Source organism: Cyprinus carpio, chromosome B4, assembly GCF_018340385.1.
Source record: "Cyprinus carpio isolate SPL01 chromosome B4, ASM1834038v1, whole genome shotgun sequence".
In the NCBI taxonomy this organism is placed as follows: Eukaryota; Metazoa; Chordata; class Actinopteri; order Cypriniformes; family Cyprinidae; genus Cyprinus; species Cyprinus carpio.
Window position 1 is genome coordinate 10,160,586 of NC_056600.1, and position 22,081 is coordinate 10,182,666.

At 34.0% G+C, this 22,081-nt stretch overlaps 1 protein-coding gene across 3 annotated transcripts in view; it reads right to left on the minus strand.

The window, feature by feature from the left end:
* Positions 1–22,081, minus strand: part of LOC109056884 (Rho guanine nucleotide exchange factor (GEF) 39) — a 135,504-nt gene that overhangs the window by 31,308 nt on the left and 82,115 nt on the right. The window contains exons 1-5 of one of the 3 annotated variants that reach the window (XM_042721901.1): positions 18,507–18,655; positions 14,841–15,032; positions 14,031–14,125; positions 7,543–7,663; positions 4,935–5,053 (exon numbers count right to left, since the gene is read on the minus strand). In XM_042721901.1, coding sequence (XP_042577835.1) covers positions 4,935–5,053; positions 7,543–7,663; positions 14,031–14,125; positions 14,841–14,990 — 485 coding nt within the window. In that variant the 5' untranslated portion in view covers positions 14,991–15,032; positions 18,507–18,655. Of the gene's footprint in view, positions 1–4,934; positions 5,054–7,542; positions 7,664–14,030; positions 14,126–14,840; positions 15,033–18,506; positions 18,656–22,081 lie in introns of those variants that run through there. The other 2 variants (XM_042721902.1, XM_042721903.1) reach the window with 2 other exon arrangements.

Sequence of the window (22,081 nt, forward strand, 5' to 3'; positions counted from 1 at the left end):
CGAGTCATATAGACAGGGAAAATTTCATATAATAATCCAAATGCAAACTGTGATTTACTTTTGAGATGTAATCAGTTAGTGTAATTTACCATATACTTTACAGTATGATGCATCTATGAATTTTAAATACCTTTTAAATTCCGATTTATTTTCCGTATTTAGACTGAATATGAATTGAGAAAGCAAACAGGAAGCAGAATTCAACTGAACAGAAATTCAATTAACAGTCATTTTTATTAGAAAATCAGAGTGTGTCAAATAACGTTTTGAATAAAGTGTGTAAAAAAACGAATTGCCTGTCTGCTATCTGTCTATCACAAATAGAACAACAGATAGAATGATAGATAGACAGATAGAATGAGAGACAGGCATAAAGAATGAAAGATATAAAGTATAGACTAATAGAACGATAGACAGACAGATAGAATGACCTACAGAATGATAGACAGACAGAATGATAGAAGACAGAAAAAAATAGACAGAATGATAAATGGACAGAACAGAACAAAGAATAGATAGAAAGATCAACAGAACAATGGATAGACAAAGATGGATAGACAGAACGATACATAGAGCAAAAAACAGAGAAGGAATTACAGAATACTAGACTAGACATCACTAGAATGATGGACAGACAGATAGAGTGATAGAAAAAAGACAATGATGGATAGACAGATAAAATGATGAACAGAACAATAGACGGACAGAACGATAGACAGAATGATGGATAGACAGAACAATAGATAGAGAGAATTATATAATGATAACGATAGACAGACAGAATGAAAAATAGAATGAAAGACCGCTACACAGAATGATGGACAGAACTATAAATAGAAAGAATGATAAAATGATTGATAGACATACTGTATAAAAAGACAGGTAGGCGGATAGAACAAAACAGACCTATAGAAGGATAGACAGAATGATGGACCGATAAATAGAATGATACACAGAATGAAAGACAGAGAATTAAAGATAGAATACCGAACAAAAAAAAGAAAAAACTAACATAACAAATAAATATAGACAAAATAACAAAACAACAAAAAAAATGATAGAACGATAGAACAATAGATAAAAATATAGATAGATAGATAGATAGATAGATAGATAGATAGATAGATAGATAAAAAGTTATTTTCATACAGTCACTTTCAATTCACTTTTACCATTTAAAATAACTAGTTTTAATGTTTGATTTCACATTCATTGAGAAAAAATTGATAGATTTTTAATAATGCCCATAACACAGAAATAATTATCTGCTTATTGACTTAATTTCTCTGTCTGACGCTTGACAAATTGACCAAAATGTCCATCTGTAGTCAGGAAGACCACAGGGAGAAGAAGAGTTGAGAGGAGAGGCACACAACGTGAATCCATTCTCAGCAGCTGCAGTAAATGGCGTTTAATAATAGGAATGATTTTATCCTCCCTCCCAACAGTCCTGCTCCACGTCTTAAGTAGCCACCATGATCCACACACACACACCCTCAACACACAACACCCCACACCAAAAAAAGACAAAAACAACCTCCCCACTACCCCCCAGATACAGTACTCCTGATTATCTGCACTCTCTGAGAATGGAGCTCTTCTGCCGTGCCACTTAAGATCATCATACAATTACGCTCCCCCCGTGCGTCCTCGCTTCCCAAGAACGGAAAAAGCAGAATCGATGGGGAGACAATAGGAAACACAGTGATCAGGGCCTGAGAGGATGAGATCAGATCAAGGGCATCTTTGAACATGCTGATTGAGATGTCAGCGCTCAGCAGTTTCGAGGGAAATTAGAGGATATCTCTGTGATAACTGGGTGGAGAAAATTCAGGGTGCGACACAAAGTCCTGTGGTTTGCTGCGGGACAAAAACAGCGAGAAATGGCATCTTGTGAATCCGGTGTTAGGTGATCTTATAACAAGTGGTCAGTGCTCAAAACAGGTAAAAAATGGAGTATAAAATGTTATGTGGTCAAATCATACACATCACATTTAAAAAGCAGAGTGAATGTGACCACACAATTCGAAAAAGCATAAATATACTGTACATTACTGTTTAAATGTTTGGAGTCTTTAAGATTTTTTTAAATGTTTTGAAAGAAGTGACTAGGTCACCAAGGCTGCATTTATTTGATCAAAAATTCAATAAAAACAATAATATAGTGAAATATTACAATTTAAAACACCTGTTTCCTATTTATCAAAGCTGAATTTTCAGCAGCCATTAATCTAGAAATCATTCATATATGCAGATTTTGTGCAATTTTCTTATTATTATTGATGTTAAAACCAGCTGTGCTGCTTAATATTTTTGTGGAAACGGTGATACATTTTTTTCAGCATTCTTTGACAAATAGAAAGTTCAAAAGAACAACCTTATATGAAATAAAAATATTTTGTGTCATTATAAATGTCTTTACTGTTAGTTTTGATCAAGTTAGCACATCCTTGCTGAATTATTAAAAAAAAAAAAAAAAAAAATGATTGCACACTACTCAATAATATTCTATTTGAGAGTAACAGTGTGCCAGTTTTTCCCTTTTACTTTTTTGTTCAAAATTAACACGACTTTATGGATTTAATTTTAAAGGGATAGTTCACCCAAAAATACATTCTGTCATTAATTACTCACCCTCCTATCATTCCAAACCCATAACACCTTCGTTCATTTCCAGAATTTAAATTAAGATGTTTTTGATGAAATCCGAGAGCTTTCTGACCCTCCATAGACAGAAACACAGCTACCACGTTCAAGGCCCAGAAATGTAGTAAGAACATCATTAAAATAGTCCATGTAAAATCAGGGGTTCAACCGTAATGTTATGAAGTTACGAGAATACTTTTGTATGCAAAGAAAACTAAAATAACTTTATTCAATAATTTCTACTCTTCTGTGTCAGTCTTTGACACTAAAATAAAGGTTGAACCACAGACAAACTATTTTTAACGCTGTCCTTACTACCTTAAACGTGTAAACTGCGTTGCTGTCTATGGAGGGGCATAAAGCTCTTGGATTTCATCAAAAATATCTTAATTTGTGTTATGAAGATGAACAAAGGTTTGGAACAACATGAGGGTGAGTAATTAATGACAGAATTTCAATTCTGGGTGAACTATCCCTTTAAGTCCATAAAGTCTGGGGAAGTGGTTTAATTTTTAAAATACTGCATGTTGGCATTTAGCTTGATATTTGCATTTTCCACAAGTTTGAGAAATAGCAGTGATACACTGACAAAGTAATGTTTATTTATTAACATAAGCTTTTCTTGATAAAATATTGGCCAAAGGACACTACAAGGATGCACAAAGACACATAAAGAAGGCCTGCAAACAAACAAGATTGTCATTTTGCATATGATGAAACCAGTGAATGAAAACTATGACAGGTGGGTGCTAGCTGAGGAATGTTCTTATAAAGAATAAATATAAAGACATAATTATTGTCATAGCAAGAATGACACTGTGTTTGTCTTCTTTCATGTTGGAAACTACATTTAATAAGTAGGAGTGACATAAAAGCCTAATTAAGATGGACTCGAGCAGCTTGATAAAGGAATGCCATGTAATTTTCGCTGGCTCTTAAGCATGTTCTAGTTCATTTCGCACCCTGTTACACTAATTAACGGCTGAGACCACGACCGCATGAAATTACAGCCAACAAAATCGGCGGCTTAACAAAAGGGATTTTGACAGTTCTTGGACAGTCTGAAGGCAGGTGTGAGCACGACATCAAACAATAATTACGTCTGTCATTGAGAGGCTCGGTGCGCGCCGTGCACTGACTCCTCCAAAGCGAAGAAATACGGATGGAGAATTCAAGCATGAAAACCATAACCCGGTGGTGACAGCTTTCTGTTATCATGCCATCAAATGATTCCCAAAATCCGTCTTTAAAGTAAATCCACAAAAAATGTAAAGTTGTAGAGTGATTTGACAGCTGAGCAGAAGACTGTGAAGTAGACTGGCCTGTGTCAGAAGATACTGATGCATAACCAAAACGCTTTACATTCCCATCAAGAACTGACTGCATTTCAATGCTGCCATCGTGTTGATGCTGTCGATCTCGTAATCTCTTCACCAAAGCAGATGGTTTAAACTTTAAATACACAAAAAACATCCGCTGACCAATCCATCTCATTTACTTGAAAATTCAATGGCTGAGGTACTCTGACATTTATTGAGATTAGAAGAAAACTTTGCACGTCGAATGCAATAAGTGGTTGAGGATTCCATTAAACAGCACAAAATCAAAACATCTTTAGGTGAAGTGTGTCATTTATGCACCGCTACCATCACCAAATGGATAATTAAAGTAGAAATATATAATAAATAGAAGTAATGAAGTTTTTCACAAACACTCATGTCTACGACTACAAAACAGAAAAAAGACCTGCTATGAACTGATTCTCCTTTTCAGCTAGGGATGCACCAATATAATAATCATTTTCCATAACAATAAGCTGATAAATATTTTTTCATGTCATAGTTGATAACCAATTAAATTCATAAAACACTAAAATCCATAACTTTAGGCATCACAGCATTATAATGCATTATAATATGAAAAAAAAAAAAACTATATTCATTTTTTACATTTGTTAAAGAGTACATTTAACACTGTTAAATTATTAGTGCATTATACACAAAATAACAACTTTTTAAAAATTATTAAATTTGAAGTGAGCATTAGAATTTTTTTTTTCAAATACTGAAATAAAATAAATGAGCATGCACATTTAAATATTCTAAACCGGTTGATAAATTATAATATATATATATATAAAATAAAAACTGTAATGTTGCCTGACAACCGATAAATAAAAATGGCCAATAACTGATAAATTAAATTAAAACAACACTAATATCTGCTGAAAACCAATAACTGTTGACTTTAAAGTTCAAATACTGTCACACGTGTCTTCGAGGACTTACTGCTGGATGCGCTGAAGAGGAAGTGTTAGCAAATCCTCAAGTTTCTGCTGATTGAACTCAGGCCTGGACTCCTGGAGCTTTTTAAACCGTCTGAAGGCTTTGCTTTTCTTCACCTGAACCTGAGAAGGAAATTAACCATGAATCAAAGGTCTGCTTCCATGAAAACAACTTGATACAACAGTACAGCACATTTGATAATGCTAGCGATAACACTGTTTACCTCCCACCAACAGTATCACCCCTGTAGATGATGCATGTGGCGTGATGTCTATTGAATTGTGCATTCAGTCTCGCTTGTGACTCAATCTCACTCATGCACAATGAGACATCTCTGTTTTTTCTTATCACAAGCTGTCTTCTGAATAGAGGCAACCCTGGTTTCATTATTAAATATACATTCAGACAAACCATGTCAGGCTAATGGCAGACAGAGTCTGCATTAGCATAGCAAAATATCACTTCTTCATGTAAAATTTGTTTGGAATCATGCTTCCCTCTGAGAAAAGCATAAGTCGGTGCTACTTTTTTAGTGCTAACTAAATAATAAATAAACATATCATGTACACAAAACAATCTATCATCTTCAAAGGCGCACACCGTGTTCGACACCTGCTCGGCTAACGTTTATGGCCGAAGCAGCTGGGGTCTCCCTCTGAGAAACACAGCAACATTAAATCACCGCATGTTGGACATGCTGTGAGAGGAATCCTTTATTTAGGACAGCCAAAAAAAAATAAAACCTCAAAATGAATCCCATCAAATCCAGAAAGCTTTCCGCATTTTAAAATAATAGATAAGTCATCAAAAAAAATAATAATTAAAATTACACAATATTAAAATTCTATAAGTAAAAAACAATATAATTTTAAATAAAATGAATACATTGTCTAAAAAATAAAATAAAAATCTATTTAACAAGTGAATATAAGCATCTCAAAATTATAATGTACAGCATGAAAACAGCATTCATTTTGAGAGTTGCTAATGATTTGACATTTTTTATATTTTTAAAGATTACAAATGCTGTCATTTGACCTTTCTATTTATCTATTTCAAGATTCCTATTAAACATAGCAGGATGTTTTAATGTTTAATATTAAAATAGAACAGTTATTTTAAACTGTAATAATGTTTCATATAATAAAATAAATGTATCTACACCAATAAAAAAAAAATAAATAAATAGATATATTGTGCATTTCTATCTTTTAACAGATTTAAGCGTCACATTATATATTATTATATATGTTCAATCAATGTTAAAAAGGAAATTAAAAGTGTCAAATTAACATGTAAAAAGAGCCACTGGTTGAGAAAACGTTGAGATCTTGGCCAACATTGCTATTCTCTTTTTCATTTTCATGCGACGGTGGATTTTGAATGACAAACCAGCCATGTTTGAATCATGTGACGTGGCGAACACACCAGCCCATGTTCCAGCAATTACAGCCATGTAAGCCTAGCGGAGGAATCAATGCTAACTTAAACAGCTCAGTCTGCAATCAATGAGAACCAGTCAATTGGCCGCAGACTTATTCCTCCTCTTAATTAAGACATTAATATCTGTGAGGCTCCAGGCTTCCCCTCAGATAAATAAAACCAGATGTTAGCACGCGGCTTGGAAGAGCTTTGCTGCGAGGCTAACACTCAAACATATATTCTGTATCAGACACAATTACTAGCATAGCACGAAACACGTTAATATGCCCCCTCAGTTCACCACAAGCACACAGAATACAGAAGTAAGCATTAGCCAGGCATGCCAATGATTCTTTAACCACTAACTGATTTGGTCTAACAAGGAATCAGTCATCCGTACACTTGGGTACAGGTGCCTTGCCGAGGGAGGAGCTAATTAGCAAAGAGAGAGACTCCCCATCGCACTTTTTTCCGGCCGACTGATGGAGGCTGCCCACTTAAGTCAGGCGTAATGAGATGGTAGTGTTGGACCTAATGGTACCGCTGGGCTTTGCCTGGAGAGATCTGTTTGCACAGAGTGTCATCCATAAGCCTTAATCAGGTAGGTGACTCCATTTTTTTTCACCGTTCCAAACGTCAATCATTCTGAATGGCGATCTTTGAGTTACTGACCCGACATTGTGTCTTCTCTTCTTTTTTTCCCCCACAAGGTTGAGCCGAACAATGTGGTAGGGTGAAAAAAGCTGCCATACTGTAGATGAGGAATCGTACAATGATTTAATAGGTTTGGACTAATTAGAAGTAGAGCATGACATACTGTCAATCCTGCGCATTACCATAGATCTATAATGAATACATATTCATGATTTCATATCGATAGATGTAGCCACTGGCTTTTGTGTAAGGAGGTGACCTCTATCCAGCTAATAAGGCATTTACTTGCAAAAAGCCAATACCAGCGACCATTTAATTTCATAGCAGGTAAAAAATGTATCTACCTTTAAATAGCAAATCATAATCAAAAGAGAAGGAAAATTACATCTATCAAATTGAATAATATTCGCCGTATATTCAAGGCTGTACAACATAAAGAGTCACACATTTGGCTGTCAATGCCAAATGCTGAGCATGTGAACAGAAGTGAAAAGGGGGTCAAGCCTAACATATGAAACATTTAACTTTTACTTACCATGAGGACTTTTTTAGCCGTCTGAATATTGTCAACGTACGTATTGTACAACTGCAGATGAGTGCAAAACTCCTCAAACCCAATGCCAAATCTCCCCAGTTCTAGATGAGTGAGTAGGGTCCTGTTAAAAAAGTAATTAGTAAAAATACTGTTTGCTTTATGCGGCACAATTTAATCAGATTGCATTGAATTGATCATTCCTCAAATTTGCTGTAAAATAAAGTAAAATAAAAATAAATAAATAATATATAATACACACAAATTATAAACAATATAAATAAAAATATAAAAATATAAATTATATATAATATAGAAAAGTCAATATTTTTGAATTAGAACACCACGTATTAAATAATAATTCCATTCATTATATTTAATAATTAAAATTCAATAACAACAAAATAGATAAATCTATAAGTAATAAATATTTAATTTTTTTTGTATTTAGACATACTTTTCTCAATTTTATATAAAAACACCGCAGACACATTAATAAATTAATTAAATTAAATTAAATTAAATTATAAAACATTTGTTAGTAATTAGTAATAAACAGTATTTTATTTAACAAAACACACACACACACACACACATATATATATATAAACTATATTTGTGTATACACACACACATTATTTTCATTAATTGTTTTTCTATATAATAATAAATATATATAAAGTTTTAGATTAAATGTTGTATATTATTTTCTAACGAATTAATTAATAAAATAACACATTTAAAATTATAATCCATTATATTTTATTTAATTTTAATGATTTAGTTTTATTTTTCCTGTCGTTAAATTGCACAATTACATATTAAATCATACTTTCAAAGAACCATCATACTGTGTCAAATCATCAACAATTAAGTACTGTTAACTCAAAAAACAAATAACAGGGCCCACTTTCACGTTACCCTACCCTGCAGTCTTGCCACCGCACTCCAAACGCAATGATAACCCTGATACTGTTTTGGAAATCAAGGCACTTCTTGTCACAAATAATGAGGGGGGTTAGTTCAGAAGCAAACGTATTTGCGAAAGGAAGTGTTTTTAGTCAGATTTGTGTGGTGTCATGCGAGGGCCCCTCCCTGTGGGTGACATACTTATTTGAGACAAGGGTGCTGAGGCTAGCGCCCAAGGGCAAGCGTGCGGCGCTTTGTAGCGGGAACGCACTCATTGCGAAACCAGGAACAAAACAAGGTGTTCAAGAGGAATGGAAGAGTTGGTGCTCTGGCTGTCAGGCACATTAGGGTGACATGGGTATAATTCAAGGGTGAGGGTGTTGACACTTGTGAGGGAGCTTATTATCCAAACTAGGCGAGGTAGATACCGCTTAGACCAAACAGAAACACAGGTACGGATACATGCACACTCTCCCTAATGATGTTCCCTGAGACTTTGCGTTTTTTACATGCTGTTAGAAGGAGCATTTTGTGGTTGAAGTTGATTTAAATAGATTTTAATGAAGTTGCAAGCCAAGGTAGCCTCTGTTCGTAATCGGGAGATGCTAGAGCAGCCGAGAGAGTTCTAACGAGGGCAAAGGGCGGGAAAAATAGTGTTTCCTTTTTCCTCTTCACAGCCAGAGGCTATTATGATAAATATGAAATTACGACTTACATTTTTTATGCTCTTTTTTTTTAGGGCAATTAAATTCTCTGGCCGTCAGGAAGATGACAAAGATAACATTAGCATTCCTCCTGCGTCATGTTAATCTACATTAATTCTTAGCGGTTGCGACATCTGGGCTGGGCACAGACTCAACCAAACAATGGAGGCCTATGTGGCTTCATTTGCGGGAAGCGAGAACCGAGGAATACTAATTATCGTCGATGAATAGTTAGCAGTGACACGAACACAAATATGTTCAGGACCCAAAAGCATCTTTGGTTTGTTGGGAGACTCCCTCCTCCCTTCAATAGCGACAAGGACCCTCTTTCTTCATATCGGATACTATTTGATCTATTTCCACACCACATTTACTGTCATTAAGAAACCCCCAAGACACACTCGTTCAGAATATTTCTCTCAAATGCGTTTTTGATTTTGTGCTGCTTAAGTGACAGCCCTTTTCAAGTAGGTGATCACTGTTACATTGCATTCTAGGATAATTGGGTTCTTCCCACTATTGCCTTATTCCCCTCATCTGGTAATCAGTCATAACTCTGATGAATGGCAGCAGCGTGACAATATATTCAAGTTTTGTTTGTTTGTTTGTTTGCTTGTTTAGCAGCGTTTAATGAATACGGAATGTATTTAAGTCTTTACCGACCCAAGAGTATCATGTGATGTACAAACAATGAACTTCAAACCAACTGCACGCTATTCTTTCATACTTAAATCAAGCAGACAGATATTTTTATATTTCTTAGAATGTCATCGTATCACTGTTGCCTTTGAGGCTGCCATCATTTTGAAGGTTTTACGGAAATTTACATTGTCCTCGGGTTATATAATCACTCGTAAGACTGAATAAAACAAAAATAAAATACAATTAATTGAAATAATACATCAGAAATTTAAAATTAAATTCTGTTAGAAGCATAAAATAAAAAATAAAAAATAAAATAAAAAAATACAATAAATTTTCTCATTCCAAATTTATTTCTGCCAGATACATAAAATGTACAAATACAATAAATTCAAATTAAAATACAAATTTTCTCATCTTCATGTTGTTCCGAACATGCATGACTTGCTTTCTTTTGTGGAACACAAAAGGAGAAGTTTTGAAAAATGTCCAGGCTGCTCTTTTCCATACAATGAAAGAGGAAGGTGGCCAAGGGGCAGTCAAGCTCCGCAAAGAAAAAAATAAATAAAATAAAAAATAATTATAATAATAATGACCATTAAAGTAGTGCTTCTTATGCCATACAAGTTTGTGTAAAAAAAGAGTCCAAAAGAGTGCTATGAAACTGGCAGCTGCAGTCACCATCAGTTTTGGGGGGTACCGCATTACAAGTAATGCGAGTTATGTAATCAGATTACTTTTTTCAAGTAACTAGTAAAGTAATGCATTACCTTCAAATAAGGCTTCTTAATTACACTTTTGGTGTTAAAGGGCCTTTAAAGTTGCCAAAAATAGAACTTTTGAGATTTATGTAATTAGAAATAAATAAGCATCAGCTCTGGTGACAAAAAGTAACAAAAGTACTGTTATGCATTACTTTGTAAAAAGTAACAGTTACTTTTTCGTAAAACAATATTGTAACGCACTACTTTTATAGGTAACTTTTACCATTCACTTTCATTGTATGGAAAAGAGCAGCTTGGAAAACTTGCTAAAGATCTCATTTTTTATTTCACAGAATAAAGGTTTTGAAAGACATGAAAATTAGTACAAATTTAGGTTAAAATCTACAATGATTTATAAATTCAGATTAATACTATTTTTTCCTACTATAAAGTGCATATTGTGTATGATAAAAAAAAAAAATAATATATATATATATATATATATATATATATATATATATATATATATATATATATAACCTCCTGTCCTTGTTCTCTGTTTTTCTGTGTTTCAACTACTCCAAGATAAAAAGTGATGCTCACCTCCTGTCCTTGTTCTCTGTTTTTCTGTGTTTCAACTACTCCAAGATAAAAAGTGATGATTTCAGCTTAGGATTCAAATAACCTTCAGCAGCCAGCGCAGATATCAACATGCATCTGAAGAAGCTTCCTGATAACGATGTGGTTTTGGAGAACGCGAGCACTTTATTCGTTTTAATCAGTCAGCCACTGCTGTCTGTTCACAGATCTAAATTGAGAGACTGCCATTACGCTTCACCCGGCACTTCAATAACCGATTCTAATGATGATATATGGTAACCGAGCACCGATTTATCCAATACATCGGGCTCTGAAACTCAGCCCTCCATCTTCATTCAGCCACTGTTTGTAGAGAGGCCCGTCAATCAGGCATTGATGGGAGCCTCGGGTACCCACGGTGATTCATTATTCAGACAATTTTATGATTCTCAATCAACAGGGCCTGGATGAGGCCCTCAAAGGCAGTCAGTAGTTCCCCTTCCAGTCATTTGGTAATATGTACACAACAAAACCCCGCTGTATTAACTCATACGAAAACTTTGGCCAATTCAGGAATAATGAAATCTCCTCACTAGGTTTTTCCTGTTAGGTAACATCTCTCTGAGCTTGTCAGGTAAATTTTCTAGGATTGATCATGTTGTTAAATATATCAAACACTGCTCACCTGCACTGAGGAGCAATGATTTCTCTAACGCAAGCTTGAAGGTTTTAATACAATACGCTTACAGGCTGTTGGACTTTAGGAGAGGCATGCTTTTCTATTTTTCCTTTCATATGTGGTACATCAAAACACAAAACGCTTCACGAGAGCTCTGTGCCATAGATAGCCTCAGATAAAATTAACAAGAACAGGCTTCTTGACACCTGTGAGTTAATTTGTTGTTAGTCTGCCCAGGGCAGATCAATGCTGACTGCTCTTCAGGCCAGTTTTTCTGATGTATTATTTCATCTCTTGTGCCTCGTTTCCAGCGGCTCTGGCTTTTCATTTGCTCAAGTTGTCATAAATGCCCCTAAAGCAGAGTGTCTAATCGTCTGTATGTGGAAGAGTCACAGCTGGGTTTCACGACTTAGCACAAAGACATTATCAAAGTCATCATGGAATTTCATATTATTGTAGACTATGCATCTTCACCTCGGACCTAAATGACTGATTCCTTCTTTTCAGCTGACATCACAAATATCTCAAATTTTCCAACCCACTGCCCTTGTCAAAAGTGCCAGTACTTCAGTTCGAAGTTGCTACCAAAATTAAAAACATTTCAGTATAATTTGCATATTTGCATTCATGCCCTGCAAGCACTCATGGCTGTTATTTTAGTATTATTTATAGACTATTGTAGTATTTATTACTAGTTTGAAGGAGCTTTTATTTATAGCTTTTATCTATGTAAGTTTTAGGCATTTTTATACACATTTGTCTTTTTTTTAATATTTCATTAAATGTAATGCAAGTCACTAAAATAAAAGCGTCTGCCAAATGCATAAATGTAAACACATTTTATTTCAAATTTTGCACTTTAAATGTATTTATTTCAGTTATTCACCAAAGCAAAATTTCTATTTTTTTTTTTTTAAAGTTAAATTTTTTAATCTAATATTTATATTTTATTTAAGCTTTATTTCAGTTATTGAAGACAAATTTTTTAAGTATTTTACAATAACAACACTGGTTCACAATCAAATCCATTTCTTGGTGTATTAATGTTTATTTTAAGAGAGTTTAAAAGTTTTGGACAAAAACAAAAAGGACTTATAATACAATATTAGATCTAAATACAGCTCAACAGAGCTGCTGCTGTCTGAGGAAATGTTGATCCCCAAAAAAGAAAGAATAAAAATCACTGAAAAAATGGTTTTCAATTATTCCCAGATGAATACAGACTGTTTACTGGTTTAATTACAGGTTAAAAAAAAAATAATTATAAAAAATAAATGAAAAATTTAATAATATTTTTTCTAAAAATTAAAGAAAAAATCTGGTAGGATAAAAAAAACATTATTTTATTTTAATTTAATTTAATATTTAATATTAATACTAATGGTTATTATATCAATAATATATTATTTAATATTATTTTGTCTGAATTAAATAGCATTTTTTTGGTACTGACAAGCATAAAACTTCCCACAGAGCTTAATGTTAACAATGCCAAGGACAAGGTTAGCATGAGTTTGTTCCTAAAATACTGACATAAAGCTTAAACACCCTGTCCTGCTTTGAATAAAAGCATTTGTCAAAAACATAAGAACAAAACGTACATTACAACTACTGAAATGTTGGTATCTTAACGAGATCTTACAGGATAAAATCAGGTCCTGCACTAATTCTTTTCTTATTGAATATCCAGAAAAACCTAAAAACTTTCAAAAAACCAAACTGCTTTCCAAACTTTAAATCATTCTCAAATTAAATCCCATTATGAAACAAAAACTTGTAAGAAACAGCCTGATGCCTATAACCAGCGAATCAGCTACAGTAGTGTTGAAGTCAGGAAGAAAGACTGTGAGTATCAGTAATGAACGCATGGTAATGAACACTTTCATTAAAAATACATGTTTAAAACAACAGCGATTGCAAACGCTTATTTTTATCAACACATTAGGCTTAGAAAACACAAATGGCGGCCATTATGAACAGGCCGCCATCACCTCTGATGGTAACAGTGGCGGGATAACGGGAAATACTCTGGAGAAAGTGCATCTGTAAGCCTAAATCCAGCATCCGCATCGATTCTCAATCCAATTAAAGAGAATAACATAAGATAAGGCACACCAGGCAATCTCCAAGTTCTCAAACTTGATTCTCCTGTTAGACCCCAATTAATGCTCCCCTACCCTCTCGTCCTTTTTAAACTGTATCAAAGCCAGCCACCCTCAGCCGTCTCTCTCCCCTGAGCATGAATATTCACTTAATTATTTAAAGGATACTTACTGGTTTATTAAATGAATGGATTTAATTGAACTGAAGATGCTTTCTCTAATGTCCTGCCTGAGGGTTCCTTTGGCCTTCAAGATCTCCACAAAGTACTGGAGAAAAGAAAGAGATAGGAGGGAGAGAAAATTAAATTTTCAGACGCCACTCGTACATGACTCTTCATCTTACAAAGAGTGTCACCTCTCGTCGCACACCCTTGAGACAAAGCGAGAACAAATCTGTGGAGAGCCAAGCATTTTGCAGCAATGACATCTCAATTACCTCCAACGGCTTCATATGAGCCGCATATCTAATACAACTCCACCAGAGGCGGGAGGTGATGTGGTTTGGTTTCTCAAAATAAGTTGTGTTTTAATGGTCAACCGTTTAATTAGCTGCGGCATTCGAAAACAATAAGACTGAAGTGCGAGTTTGCTGTGTTAGCTTTTCAAGTTCAAATGCCAGTTCTTTTGATATACAACAAATTGCGCACAGAAATGGCACGGAAAGCTCTGTGATCTTAATTAGCTGCAGAATTAAAGCCTTGAACAGGTTATAAACTATGAATTTCAAAAGAATAGCCCTGTGATGGTGTCAAGGACCACTCAATGAACGGAAAACCTTGTGCTGTTGAAAGAGTGAATAAAGCTCTCAAAGATAATTAGAATTTCAGATTTGTATTAATTAGGATATTCTGACGATCAACACATTTTTCTGTTTCTATGACTAACCTGACAAGTGATTCTCCATCAGTGTATTGTTTGATACAAGATTAACCAAGTCAGCCCATGGGCGTTTGTGTAATGTTGGGCCTGTAGAGAGACTAACCGTGACGACTAGATCCAGCTGTTCGCAGTATCTTTGTTCACTCTGGACTAGCTCGCGGGCCGTGCAGCTCCTCTTCCTCTCCCAGCGGTCCCGCTGCTCCTGAATGCTGCGGATGCCCATGGGGGTGAACGGACTCGGAGCAAAACTCATGACCGACTAGTTGAGGGTGCTGACTCCAGATCAGTGTTATACCTACAAAACAGAAAATCACTATTATACAGACATCAAATTACTGGTTGTTGACCAAAATAAAAATGTAATGACGATAAATGAATTCTACTTATTTATATTTAATATACATCTGAAGTTGAGTTATTAAAAAACTAAAATTCAAATTTGAATTAAAATGATTTTACTTAAATACATACATTCAAATGATGTATTATACACACACACACACACACACACACACACACACGTATACACGTTAACATATTAAATGACTTTCTAAAATTATTTAGAATATTTAATTTCTTTCACTAAGTTTGCTCATATTCTTTTTTTTTAATAATTTATAATTTTATATAAAATAGGTGAATTCGAGGTTTTTGTGATTTCATCAAATTCTGTATGTATAATAAAATATAATACATAAAAATATTTTAATAATAATTTTATTTAATTATATCAGCCTTACGTGTTTCATTGCATTTGCTTATATTAATATTTTTAATAATTCATAATTTGATAAAACTGTATAATTTTTATTATATATTTTTGCTAGTGCTGTCAAACGATTAATCACATCCAAAACAAAAGTTTGTTTACATAATATATGCATATGTGTATATTTTTTAATATTTTGAAAATATTTACATGTATTTATATGTATAAATTTATATTATATATAAATATATTAAATATATAAACATTACATATGCTTCACATCTTTTGTTGACTTCATTAATCAATGATCTTTTTTTTTTTTTTTATAAAAGTACTTATTAAGCCAATTTCCTAATTTACATTATTAGGGTGTTAAAAATCCATATTTTGACATTTCTAAATTACAATCAGTACAGTCCAATAACTAAGCAAATGCTACTGGCTATTGGCTAAACAGACCTAGTATGAGGGACGACCATCTATTCAGTCCCCTATGAATTCATAATGACAAACAAACAACATATGCAGAGGGTAAGCCTCCAATTAAGAGAAGCCAAACCTACACACATCCCAACAACACACACTCTTGATCTATTCTCTCTCTCTCTCTTAGCTAAGTAAAGTCTCAGTCTCTCCATCATGACTCCCTCCCCCAGCCGGTAGTGCTGTCCCTCGACTCCGGGTGTCCTCTCTGCACTGCCTCATTAGTGTCAGCTCTAATGGAGCGTCAGGGCCAGAAAGAGGAACGAGACCAACACTTTAACAGCAATTAACCCTTGTTCCCTCCTGAGGGAGGCTGGCGTCAGCCCTTCTATAACACACTGTAAACAAGGCAGCCCGATCAACCCAAAAAGACTAAGAGGTGTGCATACGGGTATCCATGAGGAGCGAAAGCACCAAAAAATCCCATCCCATCAGCCTCTGTGGCGCCCGTCCCCTTGTTTGTACAAAACCTCCATAAAACGTAAACTGCACCCCCTGAAGTTCCTCATGCCCCATGCAGCCTCTGCTAAGTGCTGCGTCTGAAGCCAGTGCCACGGTCCACTTTTACCAGCAACTTACTGTAAATTGCATCACTCTCGACACTCAAATAAGCAGTCAATTTTGAGAAATATTGCAGCATTTTAGGCCCAGTGAAGCCAATTAAAAGCCAGCTGAAGAGGACTGGGGTCAGGAGTACCTAGTTAAAAAGAAAAAATATGGAGCAACCGGCAGGGTTTGTTTGCATAACTCAGCGCTTATATTAAACAAGACCAATTTCTTTTGTTCAGGATAAGGTTATATGCACACATATGGAAAATTACACAGACAAACCCTGGTTTTCTTTACAAACACTCTTGTATCTAAATATAAAGGTGTTGGGTAACACCTGCAAATAAAGCAGTGAAACATCATCAGCATTGGCAATTCCACAGATCTGCTTCCCAGAAGAGCCACATGGATGAGAGGTGGAGCTGGAACATGTCCAAATATTCCCACTCACTGTTATTGCTCTGATGGTTTCGGTAAGATCTACAGTGCTATTATACATTTAGTTAATATTTAGAATTAGATTTTATTTTGTTATATTTTCTGTTTCTTTCATTTTAGTTTAATTTTTTTGTGTTTTTGTCATTAAATTTTTTTTATTATTAATTATTCATTTTTATTTATTAGCTTTCGTTTATTTAGTTTTGTTATTTTAGTTGATTCAGTTGAAGTCATTTTAGTACTTAAAAATGAGAAATGCTGCCTTGGCAACTACTGTAGCTGAAATAAAATGATTTTAAGTTTATTATAATTTAACATTTATTTTATTTCAAATAATGAAAAAGGTTTACAGTTTTAGTTCAAGTTAATGATAACGACCATGAATTTAGACAATTGTAAGACATTTGTGCCATTTTCAATTCAAACAATTAATTTTTCCTTTTTAAATTCCTATAAGATTTAGTATGTCAGATTCCAGGCTTTTAAATTAAAAAAGGAAACAAGTCCAAATAAGGTCTAATAAAAGCAAACTGATGTCATCATGATGGCCTACAGCAAGTTTAACTCTACAAACAGCAACAACTAGCTGATTAAATATTTCAAAGCTGAGCCAAAGCATAAACATTTTTAGATTCCCTATATAAATTCCCATGACTTTCGCATGACTTCTATCATAATTTTACAACTAGATTTCCAGAGATTTTCCATCACTGTGGGATTATATAGTGAGTAAAAGTAAAATTATTCATATAGGTCTCAATTTGTCTCCAGAAATAAGTCATTGTTGAAAAATTGTATGCATTTATTTTTTTTACTTATGTTTTTGTTTGTGTTTTTGTTTTATATATGGGGTCTCTGAGACTACAGATACAGTAATCTAACATCAGTGAATGAAATATGATCTCATTGAGTAAGAAATTTTGTTTATAATCAGCTCTTACAGTGCACAAAAGCATCAAGTATCAATCTTTAGTATAAGTACAAACACATATAGCCTTAAGGGTCTTTTTAGATCCTAAAAAGAACCTGAGGATTAAATAAATACGTAGCTTTACTTGCTTTTTAGTTGATTACCAATTAAATTCCTTTTGACACTGTGATAAAAACCCTTTAATGTCAACAGGCAGGGAGTGACTGGCCTGCAGTTTTTAATGTGTTTGTCAAATCACAAAATATCAAAAACACAGAATTTCGGATCCTATTTGAATAACTATTTTCAAAACAGATTTTTATAATTATAGCCTACACAAACATACGAGGTCACCATACGCAAAGACAGACTATCTTCACTGAGTCACCGCTCGAGACTAACGTTAAACGTAACGTTAGGAGATTTGGATGTATATAATGCATGTCAAGAATGACATATCTGAATTTATTTCAAAAAGAATATACACTTTTTCGCATGACTGAACTCAAAAACAATGTAACGTATAAGTAGCCTACACTTCTGTTGTCACGTGTTCTTGAGAATAAAACTAGACTGTAAAATAGGCTATAGCCTATATAGCTAACTTCATGATCCAGTTACCGTTTATAAAATCGTATATAAAACGATATAGAACGTATAAACGCAAAAACATTCCATACCTGACGTTGTTCGTTCTTTTCAAATTGAATACAGGCGCTCTTTCTTACGCTCTCAGAAGTTCCGGGTTGTTCTGCGCTCTGATTGGTGCTCAAAAACACGTGACGTCATCACGAAATTGAGTAGATTCGGCGCTAGGGGTCATTTCACCAAAAGCCTAAATAACAATTAAATTAATAATTTTATAAACAAGTCATCTTATTTCTTATTTCATAGGATATAATATTTATATGGAATATTCATCCTAATTGTCATTCTTTGTCTGACAGAATAGAATGGAATTTATTCTTTAAATCACCTTTTCAAAAAAAAATAAGTTTTTAATAGGCTATTACTGACTTTTACTCAAGATTAAAACTTGTGTGAGTGGATAGATTATTTATGACTTGTGTTCTTTTTGTTTGTTTATGATCATTAAGAACAAGATGGAGCACACATGAACATACTTTCATACAAAACTCAAACTTATAGAATGTGCCTCCAGAAATGTGTAAGGCATGTTAGGTGAATCCAATCCAACAGCTTCAAACTGCAAAACAGGAAATAAAAAATACTAAATATAACTTCAAAATAAGACGAACCATTAATTTTACATTTAACTTTTGCATCCTAGGAGTTAAGAAAGGGGGTTTAGTCTATACTCCTGATGATTCATCTTAGGAAATGAAGGGAGGAGAAAACACATCTCAGCAAATTTCTGCTAATTATACAAGAGTGTTGGCAAGATGAAAGTGATGCCCCGTGATCAGGCTTGGCTCAGTAATAGCCCCTAACTCCTCATAGACAGTCCCTCTAATATAAGGAAATCCGTCAGGACCCCCAAGTTCTGAAGTGCAAGCATCAACTTCTCAAACTATTTGCTTCTCCTTCCCCTTCCCACAAACAAAAAGCTTGCAGCCCGACATCAGCGAGAACACTGACATCTAGTGTTGCCTGTGTGGCTATCTGAGAGTATCCAGCCTCTGACCAGCGTGACAGATGCAGCATCTGCATGTAAAACATGGCCAGACCTGATTTTATAGTGCTCTTGCATAAGGAACTTCTTAAGGAATTAAAATTAGACATGATTAGAATGCATGATCTTCTCATAAAGGGATAGTTCACCCAAAAATGAAAAATCTGTCATCATTTACTCAACCTCATGCTGTTCCAAAAATGCCTGACTTTCTTCTGTGTTTTTGTGTAGTGAAAGTCAATGATACGGAAGCTTTCTGCTGCCTTGAGATAAAAATATAATTATATTAATAACAATAAAAAGGTAATTGTGACTTTTTATCTCAGAATTAAGACTTTTCTTCCTCACAATTCTGAGCGTATATTTACATTTATATTTACTCATTTAGCAGTTGCTTTTATCCAAAGCGGCTCACAAATGAGGACAACAGAACCAATCAAAAAGAGCAACAATATGTAAGTGCCATGACAAGTCCTGGTGAGTTTCATAATTTTGACCCTTTTTCTGTTTTTGTCAATACAATGAAAGTCAATGAGGTCCAAAACAACACAGAGCATGAAAATATCTTCTTCTGTATTCCATAGAATTCAAAAGTCATATGGAACAACATGAGCCTGACAGAATTTTCATTTTTGGCTGAACTATCCTATTAAAACCATGCAGGACACAGTGTACATATAATGTACTGTATAACTCAACATATGCTCATTAATACGACAATACTTACAGTGTACAATGTTCCTGATAACATAAGGAGTTTTTCTCGAAAGCCAGATGAGACCTTGCCCTTGAGTTATGTTTTCTCGGTGGGCTGAAAGCTCTTTGTGAACGTACCTGAGACATCAATCAGTCCGTTACAACTAAAGTCTATAGATAATCTAAAACGGTAATTCTGCCGTATTTCTGTTAGTTTTTGAAAAACAGCACCATGTACAGTATATTATACATATAAGCTATTAAATCTTACAGCGACACTCAAAAAGGTGGAAAAGAGGAGCACTGCGAATCGCCAGACTGATAAAATACATCTTTAATGAGAGATTCATTAAAATGTAAAATGTATGACAATATTGGCGGCTCTGCTCTTTATTGTTTTCAATTTTATTGTGTTTCCAGAACATTTGGTATTATAATAATTGGCCCCAAAACAGACCTGTGCAAATTAGGCCCATTTTGCCTCCAGGCTATTGAGGCATGAACAGTCAGAGACACTGCAGACAAAGGGTCCTTTTTCACCTGAGGAGAGAGGAGGGGGGAAAAAAAGCGGTAGGAGCGTCAATAATCTACACAAGTAAAGCAAGTCTCCCAAGGTTTTTCAGCCCTGTGGTGCATTATTCATACTCACCGTAGCCAGAGGACTCTTAATTGACCCTTGCTCCTCGCAAAACTTCATGAGATGAAAGAATGCAATGTTTTGTAATTCAACTTTTTTTCTGAGTCCCCCTCACTCCAACTCAATGGTATTGGATTTCTGTTCATGAATTATTCAGAAGCAAAAAAGAGAGGTAACCCTAAGCTTAGAGATGTCATAAGAAACTATGCTGCAACTGCAGAACATATCGAATCACTTAGACAAAAACAAACACGGGCCCCATCACAACAAATAGTGTTCGGGGCCTCGCGATGCCAGAGCAACTGTTTACTGCTGGAGTACATGATTGTTCTCATTAGGCCGTGATGAGAGCAAGGAAAGGGACTTTTCATTTTTAACAAATGACGCCTGCTAAATTGTTTAATACATCCCACAAACTGTTTTACAAACTGTTTACTGCTGGAGTACATGATTGTTCTCATTAGTCTTAATTACAGGGATTAGAGGCTAGAAATTGTTTTAGACGTCTCCCAGGCGGTTTTACAGTGATATTACAGATCCCATGAATTCGGTTTTAGGGCTTTTGTTCCTAATCTGTTAACTTGGAGGTCAGATATGCAATTTTAGTTTTTGTCTTTTGATGAAAATATCCTTTAAATTTAGTCAATATTCTGTCATGATAAATAAATTAAGAATAAATAAAATATTAACCAGAATAAATTGCAAAATCACAAAAAAAATTATATATATATATATATATATATATATATATATATATATATATGATAAATATTAATTTAAATATAAATCAAACATTTAATAAAACAATTAAAAGTAGTTTTAAAATTGAAATACAGCTGAAATAAGACAAAAATTTGATAAAAAACTAACACACTAAGTAAAAAAAACTGATAAATGTTAGAAATGAACTGAAAACAAAATGCAAAAATAAAAGATTAATATAAATATTAAAAATAAATTTCAAAAGTATTTTAAAAAGTAATAAAAATACAAAGGCATATGACATTTCTAAAATTTAAACTAAAATGAAAATTTAAAATATAAAATAAAAACTGAATATGAATACAAATTGAAAAATATGAATACAAATTGTAATATAAATAATACTAAAATAGCATTCGGTCAAAAACAATATGTATATATATGATAAATATTAATTTAAATATAAATCAAACATTTAATAAAACAATTAAAAGTAGTTTTAAAATTGAAATACAGCTGAAATAAGACAAAAATTTGATAAAAAACTAAGTAAAAACGATAAATGTTAGAAATGAACTGAAAACAAA